The sequence below is a fragment of the Ictidomys tridecemlineatus genome, chromosome 1 (genome assembly GCF_052094955.1).
Source record: "Ictidomys tridecemlineatus isolate mIctTri1 chromosome 1, mIctTri1.hap1, whole genome shotgun sequence".
Classification (NCBI taxonomy): domain Eukaryota; kingdom Metazoa; phylum Chordata; class Mammalia; order Rodentia; family Sciuridae; genus Ictidomys; species Ictidomys tridecemlineatus.
In genome coordinates this window covers 92716984-92744076 of record NC_135477.1, presented here as the reverse complement: position 1 = coordinate 92744076, position 27093 = coordinate 92716984, and the positions used below count along the sequence as shown (strand labels likewise).

Genomic DNA, 27093 nt, shown 5'->3' with positions numbered 1-27093 from the left:
GAATATTACTTATTATTCAAAAGGCCGCGGCCACTTCCGGACCCTACCTCTGAGTTACTCCACTTCCGGGTCTTCTAAGAAACGCCGGCTCCCACTGATAAGCCCCACAGCCAATGAGAGTCTCAGCTACTTCCGCAGCGCCTCATGATGTATCTAAGTCCCGCCTTTTCCGGTTAGGAGAAGCCTATCCTAGCGTCGGTCTCGAGAAGCTGCGGAGGAGGTGCCGTGATAGGCCCAACCGGACTGCTGAAGAGATCAAGAAGGGCATGTGGGGCGTGCACGCCTCTTCCGCCTTGGGCCCGGAAGGGTGATGTGGCTGGGGCATCGCTGGCCTCACTATGGTAAGAATCGGGGCTACCGGGTTGCTATTTAGCTTCGAGCAGGGTCTGTTCCCCGCAGTAGGGCAGCTGGTTTGTGCGGGCGCCCTGGGTGCACGAGCCAAAGTGTTCTGTCACTAACTTGATTTTCCCGGGACTTGGAGGGTGCACAGGCCATGGAGCCATGTGCCCCTGCACGTCCAACCCGGGAGAATCCGGGCTGACCTTCCAAAGAGGACCCCGTAGTCTCGGATCCCAGCCCTTCTAGCTGAGGCTCTCCCTTCCTTGTTTAGGGGGAATGTGCTGTTTTGACTTAACCGGTCTGTTATATAGGTTATCTGTGGACATTGACTCTTTGGAATTTTAGAGCCTCTCTAGCATCTGCTTTTTTTTTTTTTTTTTTAATTTTTGTGTTTCCTTAGCTCTCCCTACGTGCTTGACCCGGGTTTTATTTGTTCTTTTGTTTGTTTTTTCTACATCAGACTCAACATCTTTAATTTCACCTGTTGAATCAGTGGCCTTTTGTACCCTTTCCAAATTATTTTCCATAATCCTAAAGATGCTTCATTCCAAACTGTAGGTTTTAATAATTGAAGTTCAGAGCAAAAGTGGGTTTCTTGTCTAATAGCTTAATGTACTTCTCATAATTATGTTTGACCTCAGCTTCCATCCCTGCCTGCATCACTTTCTTAAATGTATTTTATTTTATTTTATTGTAGATTTCTTTGGTAATTTAGGTCTCATAGAAAAGTGTTAATATTAAGTCAGAATAATCACAAAAGACATTTGCAAAGGAAAGAAGTAAAGCCAGGGCCACCAGGAGATGGGTGTAATGTAAATCTCTGAAGCTATATCTGAAAGCATTTTACTTTTGTTATGGTCAATGCCAACAGCCTTCCACAAAGCCCTCATGGTGAAGTTATGAAATCAGTATGCCAAATACAGCCTTTATGAGCATGCCAACCTGATGTATGCCTGTTTTTATAGAGTTAAAAGCAACCATGACCCTTCCAAAAGCTAAGAATTTCCATGGCAAAATATTACTGAGTTTGTGTTCTTAGAAGTTTCTGCAGAATCCCATATGCCACACAAATCTCACACTTATAGTTGAAAAATAATTATTAATCTTACCTACATTGTGCTGGCAAGTTTGATTATAATTAGGCATAAGTCAAATTTCTCTATTAAAGGAGATAAGTTTATTAGTACATTAATCCTTCTCTGAGTATGGATTTTATTTCCTCTTTCAGCTTCTTTTCCCACCTATTACAATATACAATACATTTGCTTTTAAGGGTATCATTTAACTTATTTAATTTAGCAAAAACTGTGTTCATTTTTCAATTTAAAAGAATTAGGAAGACTCATTCTTGCATATCTTCCTAGAAGCTGAAATTGAATTGTTTTACTCATAATACAAGTCAAAGATACATCCTTCTTTTCAACATCTATCAATACACCAGCTAAAAGCAAGATATAGTTTAAGATCAGCAGTAAACTATGTTGCTGTGCTTCCTTTTCCAAAAATAACAATAATAGCTTTCATTCATTAGTACTTACTATGTACTAGGTTCTATTCAAAAAATAATTTATATGCATTGTTTTATTTAATGCTCACAACTTCTGAGTAGATGTTTATGGGTAAAGGAAATGAGGTATAAGAAAGTACCTGGAATCATGCACCTAGCAAATAGTGAAACTAGAACCCAAATATTTTAATATATAGGTGCTGGAAATCTTCATGCTATGAATAGAAACAATAGAATTGTGGATAAAATAAGTCTAGTGATTCGTTGCTCTCAAACATACAATTGTCCCTTATTATCCATGGGAGATTGATTCTAGGACCCTCCGAAGTATACTAAAATCTCAGATACTCACCCCCCTATATAAAATGGTATATTTGCATACAGTACAGACACATCCTCCCATGTACTTTAAATTCTCTGTGTATTACTTTTAGTACCCAATATGATAAATGCTGGGTAAATAGTTGTTATACTGTATTGTTTAGGGAATGATGACGAAACGTGTTCAGTACAGATGTGCAATTTTTTCCCAGTATTTTCAGTCTATGCTTGGTTGAATCCATGTATTTGGAACCCACAGATACAGAGGACCAACTATAGGTATTCTTGTATGTGTAGAATGGCTGTGAAAGGATACACAGGTAACTGGTAATATTGAAAAGGAACTTGAACCGAGACAGGGATAACCTGCTGGATATTCCCTGAAACTGTTAAAATTTAAAACAAAAACAAAAAACTCATACATAGATTTTAATTCTTTTAAGAAAAAAGAAGCTTGTGCGGTTTTATATTAAAAGTACTACTGGCCATATTTTATAAATGAAAAAAGAAATAGATAAAAATATTAAGTCTCTTGTCTAAGATCACAGCGCATGTAAATAGTGAAGCTAAGATTTAAACTTAATGACTCCTTTTGTCACCAAACCTGTGCTGTGTGTACTACAAAATAATGCCATAAATTCTGCTAAGAATTTAAAAGAAAAAGCAAGGTTTGAATAGGGTGGGGGGATTAAGGTAATAATACTGTTGCCACTATTCCTTTTGCATCATCTGTCAATGTGGCATCACAGTAGAAAGGCAAATGTCTTCATGTATTATTAAAATAGTTTTGACCCCATAAACCCTTATATGAACTTCACTGTGAGAACCACAGCATTAGACTAATAGAAATCTAATGGAATGTAAGTCCTCTTACCAAAGTGCTTTTAACTTTGCAAGTAAAAACTTTCAGGGAGTTTTGAGAAACAACAGATTCCAGACCAGATAATAACATATTTGGGGACATTGTTTTTAAAAGCCCTAGATGAATATGATGAGCAGCCAGGGTTTATACCCTGTCTGACCTCCAGTTTTCAGAAGCATTACCATTTTATCAGTCTTTGTCTTTTCCTGATTCCATGGTCAAATGCTCCCTTATAGCATGATTTACTCTTGGTCCTTCAGAATAACCTTTTGTCACATCATTTTATCAGACTCATATGAAGCATTTATTCATTCTTTTTCACTCTGTTCTTCATAGTTTTGCATATTTCTTAAAAATTTTTGACATCCTCGTAGTCTTATATTTAATAAATCTGAGTTGTGTATAAAATACCTACAAAACTGAGCAGCACAAATGATAAATTCACTGTAGATATCTTTCAGTGAAGATTACTATAAATGGCCACAGGTTTTGCTGGTGGAGACCAGTTGAGGTATATCTACAACAGACTGCAGCTTTACTCATAACCATGGGAGGTTTTTAAGTACACTCCTAAGTAGAGGAGAGAAGGGTATAGCTTTTTGAAACAAGACTGGTAAGGTCAAATGAACATTTAACCCAGAACCCTCACTTTACAAATGAAACTGATAAGTAAAAATATAAATTTGTCCAAGGACAAATTTTATATATTAAATAATGCAAATATTTAGTAGCCACTGGTGCTAAGGAAACAGGTTATGTACATTCATTTGAGGCCAATGTTTATCCTGCATTTTCGGGTTTTCCATTTTAAGAGACAGTAGTGGCATATATGAGTTTACAAGTAGAAACTAATTGGAAAATGCTAACCTGACCTATATTTGTAAATGATAAATACTGACCCACTTTTCTAGTAGTGTATAATTTTTATCATAATTAGGTCAGGAATGTCATTTCTTTGTTCCTCTGTACCACCAGAGAGGAATAAAATAGTTTGAAATAAAAGAAGTAGATATTAATAAAAGTTTCTAAATTCTGTGTTTAGTAGTCAATGTTTGTTTTAAAAGGTCTTGATTTATGCTAGAGGAATTATGTCAGTAAAACTTATTTCTGGGCTGGGGTTGTGGCTCAGTGGTAGAGTGCTCACTTAGCATGCCTGAGGCGCTGGGTTCAATCCTCAGCACCACATAAAAATAAAGATGTGTCCATCTAAAACTAAGAAATAAATATTTTTTAAAAACTTATTTCCAGCATAGGAAAGAGTCAACATAATTCTAAAGTTAAATACACTACATTGAGCCAAAATGATTGAATACTAATGAAAATACTATAGGTTCAAAGTTCTTTCTATAGATTAAGTATGGTTAATAGCCAATCATTGAGCATTGCCTAAGCAAAGCATGTTTAGCATACTGATGTGTATAATTCTGCTTTTCTCATGGGGTATTTTTGTACCTTTGTTTTGATTGGCTCTTTCCCCATTAAAAATTTTTTTAACAAATACGTTGAGCTTTTCAACTTGGTCATCTAAAAACAAAAAAAAAATCTCCTATATAGAATTTTCATTCTTACATTTGAACTCAATGAATATAATTTTAGCACTCAAGAATGACTCAAGAAATTTTATCTTAATAGATAAAATATGATAACAAATTGAATCTGAAGGAAATATTCCTAATTTTTAAATGGACTTAAGAATATAGAATTGTAAAAGGTTTAGCAACATTGCAAGTAATTTCATGTTCAAAACATTAGTGTTGCATTAAGCAGTGTCCATCTATTCATTAATAAATTATTGCATATAATGATAGGTAAGCAATGAAAAATCTCAATTATTGTATTTCTTTCAAAATACCTTACTAATTATTTATTTCATAATGCTTATACAAAGTATTTGGGTCAACAAGTTTATTTTTTCTGGTTTGGATAAATTAACTTGGTGCCATAGCACTAATTACTTTAAAGCTTATCAGAAGTTCTGATTAGTTATAAGCAGGAGGATAGCTCTGCAATACAGAGTAATAATAGAAGAGATTTGGAAGAAAAATTGAGGGCCTACAATGCCATTTTAGAAGAATCAGCACAAGTCAAGGCAGGGTAGGTACAATTCACAACCTCAAGGGTTACTATTCTGATTTTATTGGAAATTGTATACCAGAGGATGCCATATGCAGCACAATTTCAAGGAAATGTCATTGATATCCTTTATAGAAAAGAAATATTTATAGGTATAGTACACAGAATGTCTTCCCACCCCAAACCAATGAATGTTATCATACATCACAAGAGTGACTTTGCCTATATGATTTAAGTTCAGAATTTTAATATATAGACATTATTCTGGATTATGAGGAGAAGGGGCAGTTTAATTACAAGGATACTTAAGAGGGAATGGGGGGGTCTCTAGAAGCAAGGAAACAGGTTCTTTCCCAGAGTCTCTAGAAGGAACTACCAAACCCATTTTTGATTTAGAGAGGAAAGTTTTACTTTCCAACATCTTCTATAGTGCATATAAAATATTTGAGCTATCTAAATTCTGTCACAAAAACTCTTAAATTCAGTAAAACTACAAATATGTGTGTGTGTGTACAACCTTTATAGAATGCAAACTAGAGAACCCATCAAAATGCAAAATGTGACTTGTTTTCCATCCAGCAATTCTAGTACTCCCTTCCCCGTCTAACAACCTCAAAACACCTTTACTGGTTAGAGAATAGATTAATTTGGCTATCAATAACAGTAAAATAATCTCCTTTTTTACAGATAGGAAACTAAAGCATAAAGTAAGCATAGCCAAAATCATACAGCTAGGAAAAAGTACTTTCAGAACTAGTCTAGAGGCCATTGACCTTAATCATTGCACTATCCTCCACTACTAAAAAGATCGAAGAGCTCTGCGTACTTAAGGAAAGTTGTTCATTCTTTGTTGTCTGTTGTTTTTTAAGGACAGTTTTGGGAAACTTACTCATATAGTGATATCTTGTTTAAAAAAAGAAACAAAGAAAAAGAAACCGGCATGAATGCATGTTTATGCAAAGAAGAGCCGGTGTCATAACTACTATTTTATAAATGATTATAGAGGTAATTAGAAGTCTTTACCTTTGCTTTTATGACACTGTTTTTCACAACTTGATTTTTTGATGTTCAGACATAGGATTAAGTTTTTACAGTATTTTTCCTATAAACTGCATTTCCTATGAGGAAAATGTGGCATTTTTAGAAACAAAGGTATTGAAAAGTATAAAATGTACTTTGATTTTATGATATATTAAGTAACTTATTGCATATTTTTGTTTTTTTAATTATAATTACATATGTAAAATATCAACTATCAATATAATATCTTTAATCATGAATAATATACATCTATGTTAAAATGAATCTGAATCTTTAATATCTTTGGTTGTAAAATTCTGTCCCTTGATTATTATTTTAGTACAGTTGGCAAAAAACTGTACAGAAAGATCTGTTTGCCGTAGAGAATTCCTTTTTTCTTTTCAAAGTCAGCTTATTTTGGTCAGCAACGTGAAAAATAAGCATTTATTTCTTTAGGGAGAATCAAACCAAGATTAATGTGAATTTGTAGGAAGCTAAGATAGCAGCCATACAACACCTGCCTTCTTATTTTGAATTCAAAGTTCTAGCAGTGGGAATACTATAAATATGATGTTATCCATATTTCTATTCACCTATTAAATAAGAATTCCTAAAATAGAGTGCCAGTATGAGAGAAAAATGTATTTAAATCATAAAAATCAAGTTCTACAAAAAAGTATGCCAGATAATGTGACCAGTGTCTGCCTTTAAAATATATTGCTGTATTCATACTAGTTTTGACTTAATTGATGAGGAGTCTCAGAGACCATTTGACAGTACCTGAGAGGCATAAAGAAAAAGCATAAAAAAGAAAAAAATTAAAAAAGAAAAAGCATGCATCCCAGTTAAATAATTTTAGTTAACTGTTAACATTAAATAACATAAATCAGAACTAAGAAATTATGAGATAAAAGTTGTTTTATAAATATTTCCTTTCCTACTGTGCATTTTTTAATTTTTTTTTTAATTTTTGTAGTTGTAGATGGACAGCATGGCTTTATTTATTTTTATGTGGTCCTAGGGATTGAACCTGGTGCTTCACACATGGTAGGCAAGTGCTCTGCTACAGAGCTCCAGCCCCAGCTCCCATGTTTTAACATCAGTAATCTTCTTAAGTCATTCTTGGTATAGACTTAGGCTTTTTTTTTTTTTTTTAATTGTGGTGCTAGAGATTGAACTTGTCAGTGCTTTACCACTGAGATAGATACATTCTCAGCCCTTTTTATTTTTCATTTGGAGACAGGGTTTCACTAATTTGCAAAAGATGGCTTTAAACTTAAAATTCTCCTGCCTCAGCCTACTAAGTAGCTAGGATGCCATCACATCTAGCTAGGTTTTGTTTTAATAAGTGTATATAATGAAAGTGTATTTTCTCACTGATGTTATTGATAAAAGCCCGATCTTTAAAATGAAGGATTGGTCTTTATTGTGTGAGTGCTCTATTTGTATTTTTATTAAGGTAGCTCTTAATTTTATGTAGAGGTGCTTATGCATTTACAGTGAGATAATGTCCTTAGTAAGTAGATCATAAGTTGAAAATAAAGTTGCAAAAGCATTTAATACACCTAACATTCTCAACATCATAGTTTAGTGACATAGCACTTTAAAGTATAGCTGCACTCACTACCACTGATCAGCATCAGGAAGAGTATCATACTACATATCACTAGCCTAGAAAAAAAATCCATACTTGGAAGTATAGATTCTACTGAATGTGTATTGCTTTGGCACAATTATAAAGTTGAAAAAATCAAACCATTGTAAATTGGGAACTGTGTATAGTCTTAAAACATTGGTTTCATCAGGCACAAAAATGAAGATTGTTAGCTATTAGACTACGACTGAAACTTAGGTGGACCCTGGACCTGAGAATTTTTTTTCACTTCATTTTCCAAAATATCTTTGACAAATAAATATAAAGCTACAGAAATATGTGGGTGTTTCTCTTGAATATTTAAATTAATGTAGTCAGCCATCTCATCTACACTTTTTTTTGTCTGTTTTTAAGTAATGCTTATTGTTAATTTGGAATCTCTGTGTGCTTTGTATTTGTTAAAATATTATTGTTCATTCGTAATTTTTTAGCAACTGCTATATATTCATTTAATAGTATAGGAAAGATTAAAAAATCAAAATGGAGGAAACAATTATAAAATAGTTGAGGGATGCTAACATAGGAAGATATGTATATAGTACGTGGACATACTAAGATTCTGATTGGTGTGTAGAGCAGGTGATTCTGGAATTAAGACTGGAAGAATTAATCAGTGTACCAATCAGTTGAAAACAGATGGCATATTCAGAAAAACAGTATTTTGAAAAAGACTTAATGATTTGAAGGATCTGAAAAAATTAAACTCAGTAAATGAGTTTTACTTATTTTTTGTGATTATATATACTCATCATCTTTAATAACATTTTCATATTGAAGATCCTAGTTATTATTACTGAATAGGGACATCTGTTTCCTTTATCCCTGAGACTACAATTTTGTGTCAGGGGTTTGCAGATGCAAAACATTAAGAAGAATGCTATAGGTAACAGGCTAATGTCTATAACTTAGAAACACTCTTTTGACCAGAGTCTAAGTACATCTATAAAACTTTGCCATCTAAGATTATTTGTTTAAATTTTAGAGCCTTTAAACCCCAAAGCCAAGATGTATGTATCATATATTTTGTACTTCTAAACAATTTCCATTTGTAAATAGTTTCAAACACAAATGTATATATACATACTCCAGTTTAATAGCAGGCATGTTTTTAAGTGCCTCTTTATCTTTTATTATGAAAAAAGTTAAAACACACAAAGGTAAAAAGAAGGGTAAGATAAATCTTCATATAACCAGTGTTTCATCATTGACCCTACCCCTCTCCTACCACACACATACTAAGAAACTAGTCTTGGACATCATCATTTAAGCATATTTAAGAAGGCATTCAGGAGAGGAAAGAAAAACACATGACAAAATTGTGAATTAACATACTCCATTAGAAAGATGATAAATGCACTTTGCAGATTTCTTTTCCAACCACTTAACTACAGGAATCTTTGTTCTGTTTAATACAGTAAGTCTGCTCATTATTTCTTGAACATATAGATTCCTTCTTCTGGGTTGCACCCCCCATCCGCCCCATCCCATGTTTCTGTCTCTTCTGGAGCCTATCCTCTATTCTAAATTGTTCCCTCTTGAAATATAATTGTTCCTGCTTTCTTCTCAACTTTTCTTCATGGAAACGTTCTTTGTTCCCATGGCTCAAGCCATTACTTGCACATGCTACAGTGTATTGTTATTTAGTTTTAAAAGGGTGTGTCCTTTTCTAGCTAGGTTGTAGCTGTTGTGCACCTTTCATCTATAATGGAAAGGTAATAATAATGTCTATGTCAGATAATGAAGATAAATAGTACAAAACAAACACTTAGTGAATATCACTAATTGTTGTTAGCCATAAACTACTGGAAGGAAGGCATCATGCCCCCCAGCATCTAGCCTCATTCCCCAAACAGAATACATGCTAAGTATACATTTAGTCATGTTGGCTAGGAGGCAGTTTGCTTTGTATTTCATGAGGTTATTATCTAATACTGTTTATTAAAATATTCATGTACATGTTCAAAATGTGACCTTTGAAAGATGAGCATTTTGAGGTACTACTGTGTGTTCTATCTAAAATCAATCTGTAGTTATCACTTGCTTTGAAGGGTACAAAATTAAAACCCAATTCAATTTAAATTCAAGTCACATTAAACTTTACCTTTGCTATATCCATGTAGTTATTTGCATAGAGAAGTATTAAAATGGTAATTACAAATCATTTTTATCTTTTTTAGACTATATTAAGTAACAGAAAATTTGAGGAATTCAGAGTTAAGAATTAGATAAAACTTACAGGTTTAAATAGCAACCTATAAGCAAAATATAGCAAATTTTTTTTTTCAAACATTTTTGTTTGGCTTTCTGCCTGTATCAAGCACATGGTCAGTTGCTAGAGACTTTAGAGTCTGATAACAGTGTCCACCCTTCAGGAATGACTATTATAACAAAAGTTGCATTTTTGTGTGGAAATAGAAAAGCGTATACTAAATGAAATATGAGAACGGAAGCAGATATGTTCAAGGAGACATCCTGAAAATGATGACGCTTGAGCTTTTTTAAAGAGTAAGCATACCTTGACTGTGAAAACTTATGGTTTCTTATGATTCCTTTGTTAACCTTTAGAATAAGAACTATTGACTAATGACTTTAAAAGAGTCTACTGGGGGAAAAAAAGAAATAGAAAAGAAAAGCAAGCATTGTCTAATTGCCTACTGTTTGTCCAGGCATGGAACATGATCTCTTAAAGCATATTTATCCCAGAAAAAGTTCAAAATTGAAAGAAGCTTTAGTCAACATTTAATCTTTTTTCCCCAATCTTCCCCAGCTTTACAGATTTAAAACCGAAATTTACGCCAGTAATTTCACTGATCATATGGCTAGCTACTGGAAGAGCTTGGAGACCATCGTGTTCTGTCTAGAATGTCTGTGTTTATTACATATTGATTTGCTGTGATCAGCTATTTTGAATTTCACAAAATTTTACAAGTTTTGGAATTGACAGTTTCTGTTGCGTCTCCTGCATTCCTTAGCCCAAAGAATGCAGAGGAATATGCACCTGTGGAACAGTTCATAATTCTGGTTTTATGTGTTGTCAGACATGTCATTCTGTTTGCCTTGTTGAAGAATTAAAAGCATGAGTTTTAATAAGTATTTGTCTGGCATGTCTTATTTAGACAGTTTTTCCTGTGATATTAATTTGTTTTTTTCTCTTTTTAGTCTGCCATTTTCAATTTTCAGAGTCTGTTGACTGTAATCTTGCTGCTTATATGTACCTGTGCTTATATCCGGTCCTTGGCACCCAGCCTCCTGGACAGAAATAAAACTGGGTATGTTACTAATGATGTCTGATCTTACAGACATTGAATGTAAATTACCATGAAAGTCATTAGATAATTTAATTCTGTTTGTAGTTTAGTTTATAATCACTTTTTATATTTTCTCCCTATCTTTAAAAATCCAAAACTTTATACTTATAGTATCTTACTAAATACAAGATAAATTTCACAAGTGATCTGAAGTATGAGCTGAAATTTAACCTGTTAAAAAAATGTATTTGAGGGATTATGTTTAACCTACTGAAGATGAAAACATTAATTGTCCATCAGCTTTTATGACAATGTCCTATCTTCTTTGTACACATTGTCATCTCCATTCTGCCCTTTTCTCTGAATTCCTATTGCACTTACGATTCAACACTCAACACTTTATTCTCATTAATCAGGTGTTGAGAATTCTAATATAATACAATAGGCTATTTGTACTTTTCTGGTGCTATTATGAAATTTTTCTTTCAAAAGAAAGGTTGCATGTGGAAATGTCTGCCCCTCAATGCTTTAGGTGCAGAAATGTATCCATAACATGCTACATTAACAAAGGAGTTCTCAGGGCTGCCAACCTTACAGTAGAGGTTGAGTGGTAGTATATTTCTCCAACATAAAGAACCCAAAAAAAGCATTTCTGTTTTTACATTTGAATGTCTAGATTAATACAGTCTACTATTCAAAAGTTTTCTGAAAGTCCTTGTTTCTTCTTTATAAATGTTAAGCACTATTTTGATTTGTACATGTGTTTTCCTTAGAAGAAATTTTTACAGACTGTCCCTTTCTGTTACAATTACGTGTTTTTTATGAGATTCATAATCACCTTTTCTTTATTATACATACCATGTTTAGGTGGAGATGTCTAGACAGATTGGATAAAGCAGGTTCTTGATAACTGCACTATTTAAATAACTTCATTTTTGCTGCTTCAAATAATATAGAACTAAGCAGCAGCAAAACATTGCTATTTATCTTTTTCCTAGTTTTATTGAACTTATAGCTATATCAACAGATTTATTTACTGATGTACAGCCCTAACACTAAGTTTTTATCAACTATTTTAATAGTTCCTATTTTTTTAACAAATGCTTATGATATTGCAGAAATATATCTAGGTAGAGAAATACGTTGAAAAATCCAAAATCATTTTCTTGATGATACTTTGTTATTCTAGAACATAAGACTTGTAAATATATGGCTTCTGTGATATAATGATTTCTGACTATGTTCATTGGAATGCCAGCTGAAACTCTTCCATGGTGAGTCTTGGAGGAGCTTCAGATAACCTGCTCCAGGCACTTCAGCCTATCTCTTCAACCAGAGTAGCTTTAAATTATTAGTGGTATTATGATCAATCGGCTTTTAGAATCAAGGAACCTATATGGCTTTGCATATGCTTAACTTGTTTTTCTTCTGTTTTGATGAAGAAATGTTAGCCAATTTTAAGTAATGTCTAGTGTTAGTGTCATATGTGCCTTAAGCCTGTATATTACTAAACAGCATATTAGTCACTATTATAAGGACTTTCCATATAATCCCTCATTTTTTCCTCAAAACAACTTCATGAGAGTAATTATGCTAATATTAAAGAGAACAAATAACCTCCCCACTGTTATGCATCAGTAAGTAGGACTAAATTTAAATATAGTCTAGCCTTTTATATTAGCTTATCTTCCTTTCAGAAATGTTACTGTCCTTTCATTCCTACAGTAAATTCGTTTTACTTTTCAGAATGTCCATCCTTTGAAATAAACTTATATTTTTGCTCATTAATTTAAAATAAACTGAGAGACTATGCTTTGAGGTCAGGAAGTTGTTACACTTTTGGAGGAAGAACATATATGGGAATTAATTGAACCAATATTTTAGTATTTTTTTAAATCCTAACTATTAAGATATAATGATTCATTCACCAGCCATTTATCTATTCAAAAAAAAAAGTATCATATAAATTTCCCTGAAATTAAAGTATTGTGATTTTGTTGAGCCAGTCTTTATGTTAGGGGAAAATATTGTTGGTTTATCTTAATTTGTACCACATGTAATTCTATTTATAATTCTAATCTTGTCAGACCAGCAAAATAGTGTCTACAATGTTTTTGTTTTTATTTTTTAGATATCTCTGTTCATTGATGTTAGAGTTGCTTTATTATTTTCAAAGTTGTTGCTTTTTCGTATGTGCCAAATAAATAATGTATCCATTTATATGTGTTTAATTTATTTAATTTTCATGGAGTTGAAAAGAACACCTTCATTCCAGTTCTTATTTATGGAATATGTGTTTTAAAGGTAATATTTAGTGAACTCATACTTAGTTTTTCCTAAACTCTGAAACTTTTTCGTGAATTAAAAAAAGCTACATACTTTTGTCTTTCATTAAAAACAGCTAAGAAATATTTTTTTAAAAGACTGCTATATACTGTATTTCCCTTTATTGAATGACATAGGTAAGCAGTATCACTGCAGTTCATGATTATAGATTATTATATAATGTCAAAATTCAGCGAAAACCTATGTTTATGTATCATTTTTTCAAAATTAATACTTAAATTGTCAAAGTTTCTACCCTTTTTTTTTCTTTTGGTGGTACTAGGGATTGAACAAAGGCATCATGCATGTGCTAGCAAGTGTTCCACCACTGAACTGCATCCCCAGCCCTTTTAATATCTTAATTTTGAGACAGAGTCTTCCTGATTTATTTAGGCTGGCCTCAAACTTGCAGTCCTCCCTCCTCAGCCTTCTAAGTAACTGGGATTAGAAGCATGCACCATTGAGCAATTTTCTGCTTTTCTTTCCTTTTTTTTCCCTGCTTTTGAAGGTGGTAAAGCACTTGAATAAAGTTGACTGAATCAGTACAAGAAGCCCTTATGCAAACTTTTACCACTCTCACATTAATTTACACTGGTTTTGACTTATTATGCTACCTATGTTCTAGTTCATAACATTATCCATTAATGTTTGATATGCTATTGTGTCCTATTTTGATACATAAATGGTGGCTCAGCATCAAACAAGCAGATTTCAGATTTGAAGCTGAGTTTTAAGTGTTAAAATGACAGTGTATAATTAATTTTCTATATGATATTGACAGAATGAGTTAACCCTTCCCAGTAATCAATAGCCACTTTTTTTTATTCTGTGCAGACTATTGGGAATATTTTGGAAGTGTGCCAGAATTGGTAAGTGTCTATGATTTCTCTTCATTTCTTCAGCTACAAATGTTGATCAGTTTACTTATGTCACACTCACAAAAATCAAAAGTCAGTTTTAAAAGTACAGACTTCCCAATTACATGCACTTTTGCAAAAATTTGTAGAGCTCCAAGTTTTTTTTTTATGCTATTTAAAACTAGATTCATGAATACTTCATAATATTTCATTAATAGGGAGTTAGAAAATAGAAGAAAGGGGCTGGAGTTATAGCTCAGTGGTGGAGCACTCACCTTGCACATATGAGACACTGGATTCAATCCTCAGCATCACATAAAGTAAAGGTATTATGTCCATCTACATTTAAAAAAATAGAAGAAAAGTCACTCTAATTCAGATATCAAATATCTTGCATCCCTAATTTTGAGATGTTAAACAAATGTATATATAATTTTATATATACATATTCATAGTATAGAGCATGGTGTTCTGTATCTTATGTACCATTTTGATAAGAGGATTTCTCATCTAATGAAAAGCTTAAGATAATTCAAAACTTGTATGTTTCTATATGTGAATAATATTAAATTCTTATCCCATATTCTCTCTCTCTCTCTGTCTCTCTCTCTCACACACACACACATATATATATGTATATGTATATATATATATAAAATATCACTACACACATCATATATTCAAAATGGTTGAATAATAAATTATACCCTTTTTTAGCCTGCCTGATTCAAAAAAAAAAAATTCCATGGCATTTGAATTTGTACTTAATTAACAACACTTGGACAGAAAATGAATATTACCCTTTTTGGATTATATGCAAACCAAAAAATTTTTATTACTCCTCTTTTAACATTGAATATATGCATACCTACTTTTTTCTTTCACTAAGATGTGCACTTTCTTCTGCATTAGATATTTAATCTAGTTAGCCAGCCTAACAACAGCCTGGATGCCTCAAATATAGAACTTTAATAAACAGGCTGGGGAATTTAAAGTTATTTCCTCAGATAAACTGTGTTCCCCTTAGAATATTATGTTTTACTTTGGTTTTCATCTCCATGGAGATGTAGAAATTTTACAAGTTTGAAACAATATTATTAGAGATGGAAACATATAAACTAAGTTCTCATACCACTTACCAAATTTTTCTGAAGATGATCTGGAAATCAATATAATGTATCTGAAGTCTTTAACACTTCTTCCAAATTCATATGTTAACCATTGAACTAATTTCACAACAGTTTTTTCTCTATTGAATGTTTAATGATAGGCAAGACCCCATTAACAACTTCCATAAGTTGTAAGCATACTAAATTATCCAGAATTCCTTTCTAAATCTGTGATAATGAGATTATGACATTCTCTGTCCTCTCAAGTTTGTAGAAACTGATAGTATAAGCATAAAGGCCCTCATATACTATAGTAACTTTTGCAATTGACATTATCTTCCAGAATATTCAATGTGCTTTTAAATGTTAAGTTGCCTTTTCTCTGATCATACTGTATTCTCTCTTAGGAAGTCAGGCATGAGGATCTTTTGTAAGAATAGCATTGACCTTAAATTAGTAAAAGCACAGATGTAGCCTAGATAAGTGGTTATTAAGAAACATTTGGCATTGTCTAAAGAAAGTTCTAATTGTCAAAAGCAGAATGGGAGACATACAGTGAGTGTAAGTCTAGGATCTTGCTAAACATCCAAGGGTGTGCAGGACAGCCCCTCACAACAGAACTATGCATGCCAAGATTCTGTAATGCTGGAGTTGAGAAGGCCTGGCCTAGATTTACAGAGATCTGTGGTGCATACTTATCTGGCACTCGGGTTGCACGACAGCTGCAAACCCTGAAATAACAAAAAAAAAATCTTAAGCACTTCAAAGAAAACTCAGAAGACAAAGATAGAGAGAAAATATCACCCTTGATAGTTAATGCTAATAGCTAATATCTAATGGTTAATGTAAATATATTAAACCAAACTGCTTGCTGAAGAGGCAAATCTTCCTGAAAAAGAAATAAAAACATTGCCAAGGAATGGAGTAATAAGAATACTTCAAGTAAACTGCAAAAAAAGAAAACAATGGAAAAGCGGGTCTGGAATTAGACCAAGTTCCATCTCAATTGTATTGTTTAATTGCTAACTTATAAAGAAAATGTTAAGGCATTTTAAGTCCATTTTATGTAATAAATTAGAAAAATGTGTATAGCTCCATTCAGTAGCCAGCCTGAGTGACACTTCTGTTCACAATTGCCTAAAGAAAGTATAGTTGAAGGTGAAGAAATATAGTTTGTAGCTTTATTAATGATCTCCTATAATCTATTTCTATGTCTAATTATAATTTTGTAATTTTAATATGTAATTATAATTTTTGTCTTGGCTTGCTCTTTTTATTTCTATTTTCCTCCCTTGGCTATATGAATACCTTAGGTTGAATGGGTCAATTAAAAGTATTCCTCTTGCCAGTTGTGGAAAACATTAGCTTTTTATTTTAGCAAAGTAGCTTTGAAAATGTTGATGTTATATGCTGCTTGCTCAAGCACATGCTCTTCTTTTCTTGACACACAATATATCCACAAAGAAAGGATGCTGTTTAATGGGAAAAGACCTAGCCAAATCATCTGATCATGTTACACATCACATTACAGCAACTGTTTCACATTCACTTACACAGACCTAAGACCAGACAAGAAGTAACATTCTTATCCAAGTTCAACCAGAGATGTTTAACTCTACCAGATGGCAATCTCTTTTAAGAAAATTAAAAACAGGAAAATGAAACCCATATGTAAATTATAGCATTCTAAGTCAGAGGATTAGGAAGAGAAGAACTTCCTAAAAAATTAATTTTCAGCAGATGGAAAACTTAGATCAGAATTAATTGCTTCCTTTAGGTGTTTAATAAGACTGTCCTAAACAAGAAGAGTGGCCCTAATAAGTGACAGACTTGCTTATGAAATCCTCCTGAAATCTCTGGAAGAAGGAGGTGTTTTTGTTTTGTGTAATGAGTTGGCTTTTTTACCTTAAAAAATAACTATTGTCATTGAACAGGCCCAAAGATATAAACTTACTGATAGTGTGGTAGTGTGAACTTGATGAGGAAACTCTGAAAATGGAAATGGCCTTGAGGATTTTAGTTAGTAAGGGTGATCAAGACTGACATTTTCTAGTGCTAGTTAGCTGAACTTCCTAGATTAAGAAAGGAACTTGGTTATTAGGCAAGAGTTGACTGTAAACATGATAGAAAAATACAAATGAGGGAATTGTAATCCATCTCTACTAAAGGACATTGAGTATAGCTCAGGATTATTTCTAGATGTGATTTGTTCCTCCTTCCTTTGTTTTTATGCCTAGTGCATTATGAACTAGTACAACCTTGCAGTTACTAAAGAAACAGAAAAGGTCAAGATGAATTTGAATTAACTTACTATCACTGGATCTGTTTGCAAGGTAATTTCCCAAGCCAACTTCAGGTACACATCATGCAAAGGAAAGTCTTCAAATATAAATACTCCTTAAACAATGTGGAAATTGAAATTAGGTATTTCTGATCCTGAGTAATCAGACTATGATTGAGCATCCCTATCTGAAAATCAAAATGCTCCAAAATCTGAAATTTTTTTGAGCACAGAGGTGATGCCGAAAAAGTTTTGGATTTAGGAGCATTTAAGGATTTTAGACTAGGGATGCTTCAACAGTAAAGTCTATACAAATATTCAAAAATCTGAAATTTGAAATACTTCTTATTTCAAGTATTTCAGACAAGGGATACTCACCTAATAAAAGACTTTATGTCAATATCTATCTCAGAAATATTCTCTCCTAGGGTTTTTTATTATACATTTTATATCCTTTTTTTAATACATGAATGCCTCTTCTTCATATTCCTGTACATGTAATGAACTGCTACCAGTGATTGAAAAAAAAAATGTATAGCTAAATATTGTATGGTGAATTTCTTTTTTTGGTAGAAAATCTTTTTTACAAGAAGAAAATTAACTCTTTTGACTTCCATTGAGTTACTTAAGATCATTTCTCTTGGATCTCTGTCCTACATATCCTGCATTATATTTTTTAATATTTTGTCTTAATGCAGTGACATAGAAATGGCACTTTCAGAGTTTTCTAAATACTTAAAAAGAAGGTAGTCTCAGAAATAAGTCAGTACAGGTTAAATCATTCCATATTTGACATGTTTATGTTTCTCTTCTTCCTCCCTACCCTAGTATGTAGGAGTCAAGAGGCAAGAATTTTATCTTGATTCATGTGTATTTCTCTCCTATAGTAATAGCCTTGTCATGTCCATGTTAGTCATTTTATCAAAATGAATATCTTCTTTTTTTCAACAGGTGAACGAAAGAGTCCTTATGTTGCAGTATGCTGTGTAGTGATGGCCTTCAGCATCCTTTTCATACAGTAGCTTGGAAAAATGCCAGAATTTAATTGCCGTCAGACTTCAGTGTGAACAAGGACTTATCTGCAGAAAATAATGGAAAGAATGGTTAACCCTTTTATCTCTGAACATTGAATGAGAGAAATTTCCAGATGGTGTTCTCTATTTTTATGTTATTGGACCAATGTTCTGTATAAATAACTAAGATACAACCATTTGATACGCAGAGTTTAATAGTCTGTAACAATCAACCTCAGTACTGTTGCTACAATATTACATTTTGTGCAAATGTCATTCTGTTGTGTCTGATATCAGTTTTTAGTAGAGTATTTTTAAGGCACATAGTAGAAAACAAAATTGGTGAATTACTCAAGTTCCTTTCACTGTGATTTGGAAATGATAAGTCTTTACAGAATGAGACCTTTTTGGATTAGCTTTTTAATTGAGAAATGGTTCAATTTTGTGTTGGTAAGGATTGCATTCATATTCAATAATGTTTGCTTTTCCTCTGGCCACACGAGTTTGACCATTAACCAGAGTGCCTCTACTCTTAACAAATTTTGTAGTTTATTACAGGTGTTTAAAATATTTAAAACAAGCCCATGCAGGAGTCAGATAAATGGAATGTGACTTAAAAGCAGTACTAGGAAAATGTTTATATTTAATATAAGAGGGTTTAGACTAGCCTGATTGACTATGGATATGTCTTAAGCATGAGTTTGAACAGCTAGCTGTTGTTCTCTGAAAAAGATAACATTCTTAGAATGAAAAGAACAAAACAGAATGATTTGTAGGATGATAATTCAGTGGTTTCTATTCTATTTAATGTTGACTTTTCAAAATGTTCATTTATTTTAGTTGCCCCCTCAAATGAACTGAATTTAATATAGCACTTTCAATCTAGTTTATGTTCTGCCAACTTGAACTAGAATCTCTCATAACTTTTTAGATGATAAACAGATCTCATATCTACCATCTACACTAATGTCATAAATATCTTTCTATGAGCTTTTATATCGAAGGAAGACTAATTTTTAGTCAATAAAACAAATATTGGGAATATGACTTATAGATCTCATAAGAGAACAGTTATAAATTTATGGTTAACATTTCTTTAGGTCAAGCTAAAATTTACATACTATTTCAAAGCTAAGAGGAGCTTAAATCTTACCAAAAATTTCCCCATTGTAGGTAGTGTTTATATTAGATGTTATTTTTAATCTATTAGTATCTGCTTCTATAGAAACAGTATAGAATTTGAAACTATCAATTTTTAAAAGCCACTTTAAACTACTTGGAATGAATCCTAGGAAACATCTAGTACAGTTTATGTATTGCCCTGTCTATGGTTGGTTATCAGTTTAAAGGCCACTTTAAACTACTTGGAATGAATTCCAGGAAACATCTAGTACAGCTAATGTATTACCCTGTCTATGGTTGGTTAGAAGTGGCATTTTATTTTGGACAAGCAATCTGGTTATGATAATTGTTTCTACTCTGAACTACATCTTGGGCTTTGCATTAGGTCAAGGATCTTTAGGCTATCCCCAAAATAGGAAACTTGTCAGCATACCCATGCAGAGAAGTCACCTTTCTAGGTCTAATTTCTGGGTGGCCATCTGTTGTCCAACTCTGCTGCCAACTGGACTTTCCACAAAAGATTTGTCAGCTTTTTTTTTTTTTTTTTTTTAATGATAACACAAATCTAGTATGAAAAAGGAAAGAGGATTCTAGAAATCAGTTCTAAGATATTTTTAATTTGGCATTTTCAAGGAGGAGATGGAAAGCAAAGGAAAAAATGATTTCCTTAGGAAAATTTTTGGTACCCAGAGCGGTAGTGCATGCCTATAATCCCAGCAGCTTGGGAGGCTGAGGCAGTAGGATCGCAAGTTCAAAGCCAGCCTCAACTACAGTGAGGTGCTATACAACTCAGTGAGACCCTGTCTCTAAATAAAATACAAAACAGGATTGGAGATGTGGCTCAGTAAATTGAAAAAAAAAAGAAAAGAAAAAAATTTTGTGGTAACATAAAATTTTACTGTGTATAGGTGTTGAACAGAGTGGGAGGCAGCTTATTCCTAACCCAAAACATTCTGACCTTTTGAAACACAAGCTCTTTGAGAGGTGGGGAAAAGACACAAGATCTATGAAGAAAAGCAATTAGCATTTTCTTATGTTTTTCAAGGAGTTACCATTGAATCTTGTTTTCTAACCCAAGGGCAGTGTAGATGGTTTTAAGCCCACAGAATATTCAGATATTTGCCTACTAGTAGGTGGAAGGTGGTGAGATGTAAAAGAGGATTAAAGATTGACCTAAGCATCAAATGCTCTCCCCTACATCTGTCACATAGACTTGCCACAGAACTTGAAGTTAGGATGCATGCAGAAGTTCGTAGCATGCTAGGTTCAGATGCTCTTCCTAGCTTCATTTCATTCTTTTGCTTCTTTTAATTCCATCTCTCTGAGATTTTGTTTTGTGCTTAACACTTAGTTCCTGGTTAGTTTCAACTGTGCTAGCAACAGGAGTAGGTCTCCTTTCTGGGCAGTCTTAAAAGAGGGTCAATCAAAAAGCCAGAGTCTATAGAATTCCCCCATAAGCTTAAAAGTTGAGATTCAAGTCCAAAAGTGTCTTGTTAAAGCTTGTTCTACTGTTCCAGGTACTCGCCTGAATGTTCTTACATGTTCACATTCAAAATAGTTTTCCATGCTGGGGAAAATAGCAATATGTAATTTGTAATAGACTTCTTCATCTTAGTAATAAGATGATTAGTCTAGTTTTACCTTAGGACAAAACAGCTTTGAATGAAATAAGTTTTCCAAGTTTACAAAGTAAAAAACAAACAGATCTCTGCTTCTTTTTGTGAAAAAGATTTAACACTTGTAAATAAAATATTCATGTGTCAAAAAGCATTTATAGAATGCATATGTTAGATTATTGAAAATAGAAGCGATAAGTACTCAGTTTCTTCTCTGTAGTCATAATGTAGTAAGAAATGAAGTTATGTATATAATGGATAGCAGTTACTGAGATAGTCCCAGGATCTATTTATAAGACAATAAAGAAGGTGACAGTTTTGTCAGAATGTGAATTTCTTTTCAGAAGAGCAGTGGAAAAGCTGAACTTGAAAGTGTGGTGCAAGAGCACAGTGGTGTTATGAAGATATAAATAAATACCTAGTTTTTTGTGCCTATTGCAGAGTATTAAGACAGAAACCAAAAAGCTGGACAGACGTTAAATCCTAAAGGGTCTTTTATTTTTCTCATTCCTATCCATCACCTACCTCAAAATTGAAGTTGAATATGTTTTCCCTCCTGCCTAATACAAAACTCCTTCAAGAAGAAGGTAGCTAGAGACAATAACCTGTTAGGTTAGTATTTTCAGGAGCTTGTACTCCATGCCAAAAGCATCCCTGATGTTAAAGCACACATCTCCCCAAGAAGTTAGGGTGACTACACTGTCTTGATGCCCAGAAAATATTTCCAGTAAGCAGGGATTTGCGCTTTTATCAAGCTTTTGAGAAATCACTGAATCTTAACAAGCTCAAACAAGACTGGAAGACTCTTAGGGACCACTCTTCACTTCCTTGGTATCCATCCATTAACAATAAATGTTCAAAATATGTAGCTAATATTAGCATTGTGAGTTCTACTCAACCTTGATAATCTGCACATCACTAATAGCTTCTGAAAAGTACCTCCAACATCATATACTGCCTTCCCTTGATTGCTTTTACTTTGCCCAGACTAATCCCAAAATAATCTGAAATGCTACTTCAATATTAGGAAAAGGAAGAGATATATGTCCTGTGATTTTTTTTTAAGAGTATAGAGATACTCATCCTAATCTCTGGTTAGTTCATATGTCTAGTGTGTAATAAAAATTAAAGTGAACTTTCAAGAGCCTCTTAGTGTTGTCTTTTGCCAGAATGATGAAAAGTTTTTAGAAGTTAAAAAATTGAAGTTGTCACCTTTGTAGTAAGACAGGAATGAATAAATTTTCTATTTTAATTTATATTTTAATTCATGGCTGGCCAAGTGGTTTGGGGAACTGGTGTTTCTATTGGTTTTTATCTGAAAACTGTACAATCTCTCATTGCTCTTTCTTCTAGCAGCCTAAGTAAATTGGGTGGTTTGCTTTGGATATGAAATCTTTAATTCTACCAGAGACGGTTGAAATCTGGTTTTTAGTAAAAGTGACAATTATTAATTACTGACAAGTTAGTTTTAACCTTGTTCTCAAATAAGAGCCTTCAGATACCCAAACATTCTGGCAAGGAGCTGTCATTCTATGTCGAAAATTTGCTTGTGAGGAGTATCCATCAGAGATTATTTAGCCAGTATATACTACTAATTGAAAAAGATTTGTCCCTTGCATCAGCGTTTCTAAAGTACTATTTTTTCCCCAGAATTGAATCAACACAAACTTTATTAAACAAATTACTAGAAAAAATTTACCTTATCCAATGAATCTCTACAACTTTGTTTTTAGGTAGGTTTAGAACTCAAAAAATAATTCAGATATGAATAGGAAGATAAGTTGTTTCCTCAGTGTATATTTGTAAACTTTCATGTTCCATTATAACTGTCAATTGATACAAAACCTTACAGGAAAAATTACTTTTTTTTTTTTCTAAGTCAAAAAAACTTTGCTTTAAACCATTGAACTTAACACCCAGGAAAACAAAATTTGTCTTCATTTCAGTGGTTTTACATCAGTATCCACCACTACAGAATCATCTGGGTGTGCAGGGAGTCAAAAGCATAAATACTGAAAATAAAAGTAAGTTACTTCACACGTTTTGTAGAGGATGAGAACATTAAAGAACTGTGTAATATCTGGAAACTACAATTTGAGCTTTATTTCACAAAGAGAATGGTCTAGGAGCAAGTATCTAGGGCAGGTTCCCCAAAGTGTGAAAACCTGTAATTTATCTGCCATTTTAACATATTTGGCCAACTATTCATTTTACGTTATATACTGGAAAAGTAATGTACGAAGGCATTAAAATTTTAAACATTTTAAGACAGGATTTCAAGAAGGCCAGTATCGAAGAACCTTTGTAGTATCCACATTTAAACAAAGTGATTTGCAGGTATCTTGATGAAATGAGAAGATTGAGCCTTGGAAATTATAAAGTTAGGAAAATACTGATTTTCAAGATGGTGTTTTTCTTTTGATTTTATTTGATAGGAATACTATCAAATTTCACCTAAAACTCCTCTGGTCCACACTAAGCAGAATCTTAGAGACGATTCTAGGAAATGTGGTACCGGCTAAGCATGTTAACCTGACAGTCATCACACCCTCTAACACGCTTCAGCCTCATTTCCTCCCAGCAACTCAGACTCATGCCAAAGAGAAAACTTCTAAGTCTATTTTTTCTTCTGCACTTCCTTATTTTTATAAACATTAACAGTTTTCATTCTTATAAATTCTTGTAGCCCTTTTGGAACGACCAACCAACTTGCTGATTTACTAATATTAGACACAAAGAGGACTTCCTGGAAAGCGATGAGAGAATTTTGAGTTGTAAAATATAGTTTTAAAGTTGACAATATGCAGTTGAAAGCTGTAGAGCACACATAGGCTGATAAAGTTGGATGAGTTTTTCTAAAAACTTAGTTTTAACTAAGTAAATGTTCAGATCTGTGAGTGTGTTAATCATTCTTAACATTTAAGTGAATCAAAGGCCAAAATAATAATGATGGTTTTAGATCCATAATGGTAGTTGAATTGTTTTTTATTTTTCAGGATTCCCATCACAAGTATTTTCATGGAAGTCTAATCAAATCTGTTAACATGTAACAGAAATTTCATGTTAAATACTATTGAGGTAGTCCCTGAATCAATAAGCATTAACTTGAGCAGTCATGAAAAACAAAAGAGTTCAGGTTAAACTGCAAGCTTTCCAAAGAATGGAAAATTAATTTCTCTGTCATATCTGACCTACAAGGTAGAGTCCTTCATATCTCTCATTCTATTCCTAGATGAATCCTTTGAGAAATGTCATGTGCCAGACAGTGCGAAATCAGAGTATTCAGTGTGGAATAAGACAAATACAGCTCATAGAACCTAGATTCTAGTGGAGACAGACTAACCAAAATTAGGGGGAGCATACACAACTTGCAATAAGAACTCTGAAGAAAACAAACCTGAAAAATGAATTGAATGTCATGGTCAGGAAGACCAATCCATAAAGTTGATAGTTAGACTAAGAAAGACCCACTGCAGATTAAGAACATGAGCAAAGAGGTAGAAGGAAGTTTTCAAAGAGCAGAGGCAGGACAGACCTTGCAACTTGAAGAAATGGAAAGAACACTGGCATAGAGAATAAATGTACTGAGTGCGACATAGAAAAGTTTAAGTTGGAAAGAAAATCAGGCAGGATTTGACCTTATACAACTTTAAGAGCTGGTCTGGTCTATAAAGCTGCAGCCTTTGTGTCTCATGTTAGATTAAAACTCCACAGTCTTTGAGAAAGGAAAGGTAAAAGTTTCAGGGTAAGCTGAACCTTGTCAGTTTTTGTTTTTGTTTCTAATCTTTATTCTGTGGGCTTCCTGCAGAACAAGTCAGAATCCTTCACCTTGGAGCTAAACACACATAGCCCAGGAGTCAGAACAGCTAGAGGATCCAGGGCAAAGTAGAGTTAGTTGCAGTCCCATACCTGCCTCATGCTAATAATATTAGTCAGCAGCTCTGTGTCATTATGAACTACCACGAATGCTGCTTCACCTCTGCTGAAAAAATTTCACTCAGGACTCTCCTGTGGTTCATACTAACCAGAACCTTATAAGGAAGGCAATTCTAGGAAATGTGATCCAGCATAACCACATTGACACATGACAAAATAATCATGCCCTGTAAGACTTTTGAGCCTGGAATTCCTCCTAGAAACTCAAACAATGTATGCCAAATAGAATTCTTTAATTTCCCTTCCAAATCTGCTTCTTTTGGGGTTTCCCTATTTTTATAAGCAGTAACATTCCTTCATCTCAAAACTTTCTAATCTTCTAAATTCTTCTCTGATATTGTCTCCCTCTTGCTTCCATCAGTCTAGATTCAAATTCTATTGTTTTACTTTTGCAATACCCACCCCATTGCTTGAGTTCAAACTCACAATCATTATACACACATATTGATTTCTTATTTAGTTTGATATCAGCCTCCTTCTGGAACCCAGAAGTACAAAAAGGGCAATAAGTTACAGTGGAGGAACTAGCATGCTGTTATCATTATTTAAACCAAGAAAAACACACTGTAGACAAGATGAAAGATCTAATAAAAATGTGTTCTTACTCCTGATTCTAAAACTTTAACAGCTGGGCTTTCCCATGTGGAATAATGTTACATAAATAACTCAACCAGGAAAAAGGGGCTATGAAGAAGTCCAACAAAATGATAGATGATCTAGGACACTGCATATCACACCCAGTGGAGTTACAAGGAAACGAATGGTCATAGGGAAATGATGGTAAGCTAGTGCTGGCATGTGTGATCAGTGGACTTTGCAAAACCTCACAATCACCTGAGTCATGATATTGCCAATCTCTCGGAGGGATTTTTTTTTCCCCTACTTAAGTTTATTAACACCCCTATGGACCTTTTCTGCTCCATCCAAATTTGTCATCTTTTAATTAGTCACAGAAGTCCAGGGTGGAAAAAATGACTCTTCAGAAAATAAACTGGTTGAGCTTTACAACTAAAACAAGCCCCCAATTCTTTATTTATTTTTTTTTTTAGAGGGAACAAATATCACTGAATACATCCTATTTAGTATTCTTGTTCACATAATCTAGTCAAAACTAATGTTATGTTTCCTACTGCCACTTTTCCTTTTCAACAACGTATATACAGTTGCAATTCTGACACAAATGCCAAAAGGCATTATGAGAAAACAGGAATGAAGAATAGAACTTCAGCTTAAGAAAGTGAATGCATTTGCCTTTTCCATTTATGTGATGAGAAAATGCATGCTGGGATTGGAGCCACAATCCAGATGGTAGGTACAGAACTTGGTGGTAAGTATCCTCACCTCTCCAGATTTAGGTTAGAAAATTTTTAAAAGCCTTCCCAGCTCTGAAAAACATCCTGTATTTATAGCACAAATTTTCTTCACTGGTCCCCACTTAACCAGCAGTTACTTAAACATGGACAAAGAACTCCTTTGAGAGTGAAGAATCAGTATTTTTTACCAGATATGTTCTTGAAAATCCCATCATGACTGGAAGTTCTACGTATGTGAAATCTAGTGCAGTTCACTGTAGTTTCTGAAGAGTTATAGAAGACATTCTGTGATTACACCAGCAGTTACTTCAGAAGGGAACATTCATGGAGCATGCAAGCAAAAGAGTCAACTGTTTGTTACTTTTGATTATTGCAGGATCACTTGGAAATATCTCTCCCTTCCACCCTACCTGAAACCTGAAATTACACTTTTTAAAAAACTTAACATTCATGTTTTATAAGTGTTTATAGAGTAAGGGCACAAAACATTTTAAATA

The 27093-nt window shown here is 33.4% G+C and overlaps 2 protein-coding genes and 1 non-coding gene across 4 annotated transcripts in view; 2 read left to right on the top strand and 1 right to left on the bottom strand.

The window, feature by feature from the left end:
* Xrcc4 (X-ray repair cross complementing 4) overlaps positions 1-192 on the bottom strand; it is a 247045-nt gene extending 246853 nt beyond the window's left edge. The window contains exon 1 of one of the 2 annotated variants that reach the window (XM_005315659.5): positions 48-192. The gene's annotated coding sequence lies outside the window, so the exon portion shown is untranslated. Of the gene's footprint in view, positions 1-9 lie in introns of both variants that reach the window. The other variant, XM_040271690.2, reaches the window with a different exon arrangement.
* Positions 184-22489, top strand: Tmem167a (transmembrane protein 167A). The gene is made up of 4 exons (XM_005315658.4): positions 184-341; positions 10936-11045; positions 14184-14218; positions 18548-22489. The coding sequence occupies exons 1-4, from the start codon at positions 339-341 to the stop codon at positions 18616-18618; spliced, it is 219 nt and encodes a 72-aa protein (XP_005315715.1). The 5' UTR covers positions 184-338; the 3' UTR covers positions 18619-22489.
* Positions 11522-11656, top strand: LOC120886033 (small nucleolar RNA U109). The gene has a single exon (XR_005728809.1). It is a non-coding gene; the product is annotated as a small nucleolar RNA U109 (small nucleolar RNA).
* Positions 22490-27093: the final 4604 nt, after the last annotated feature.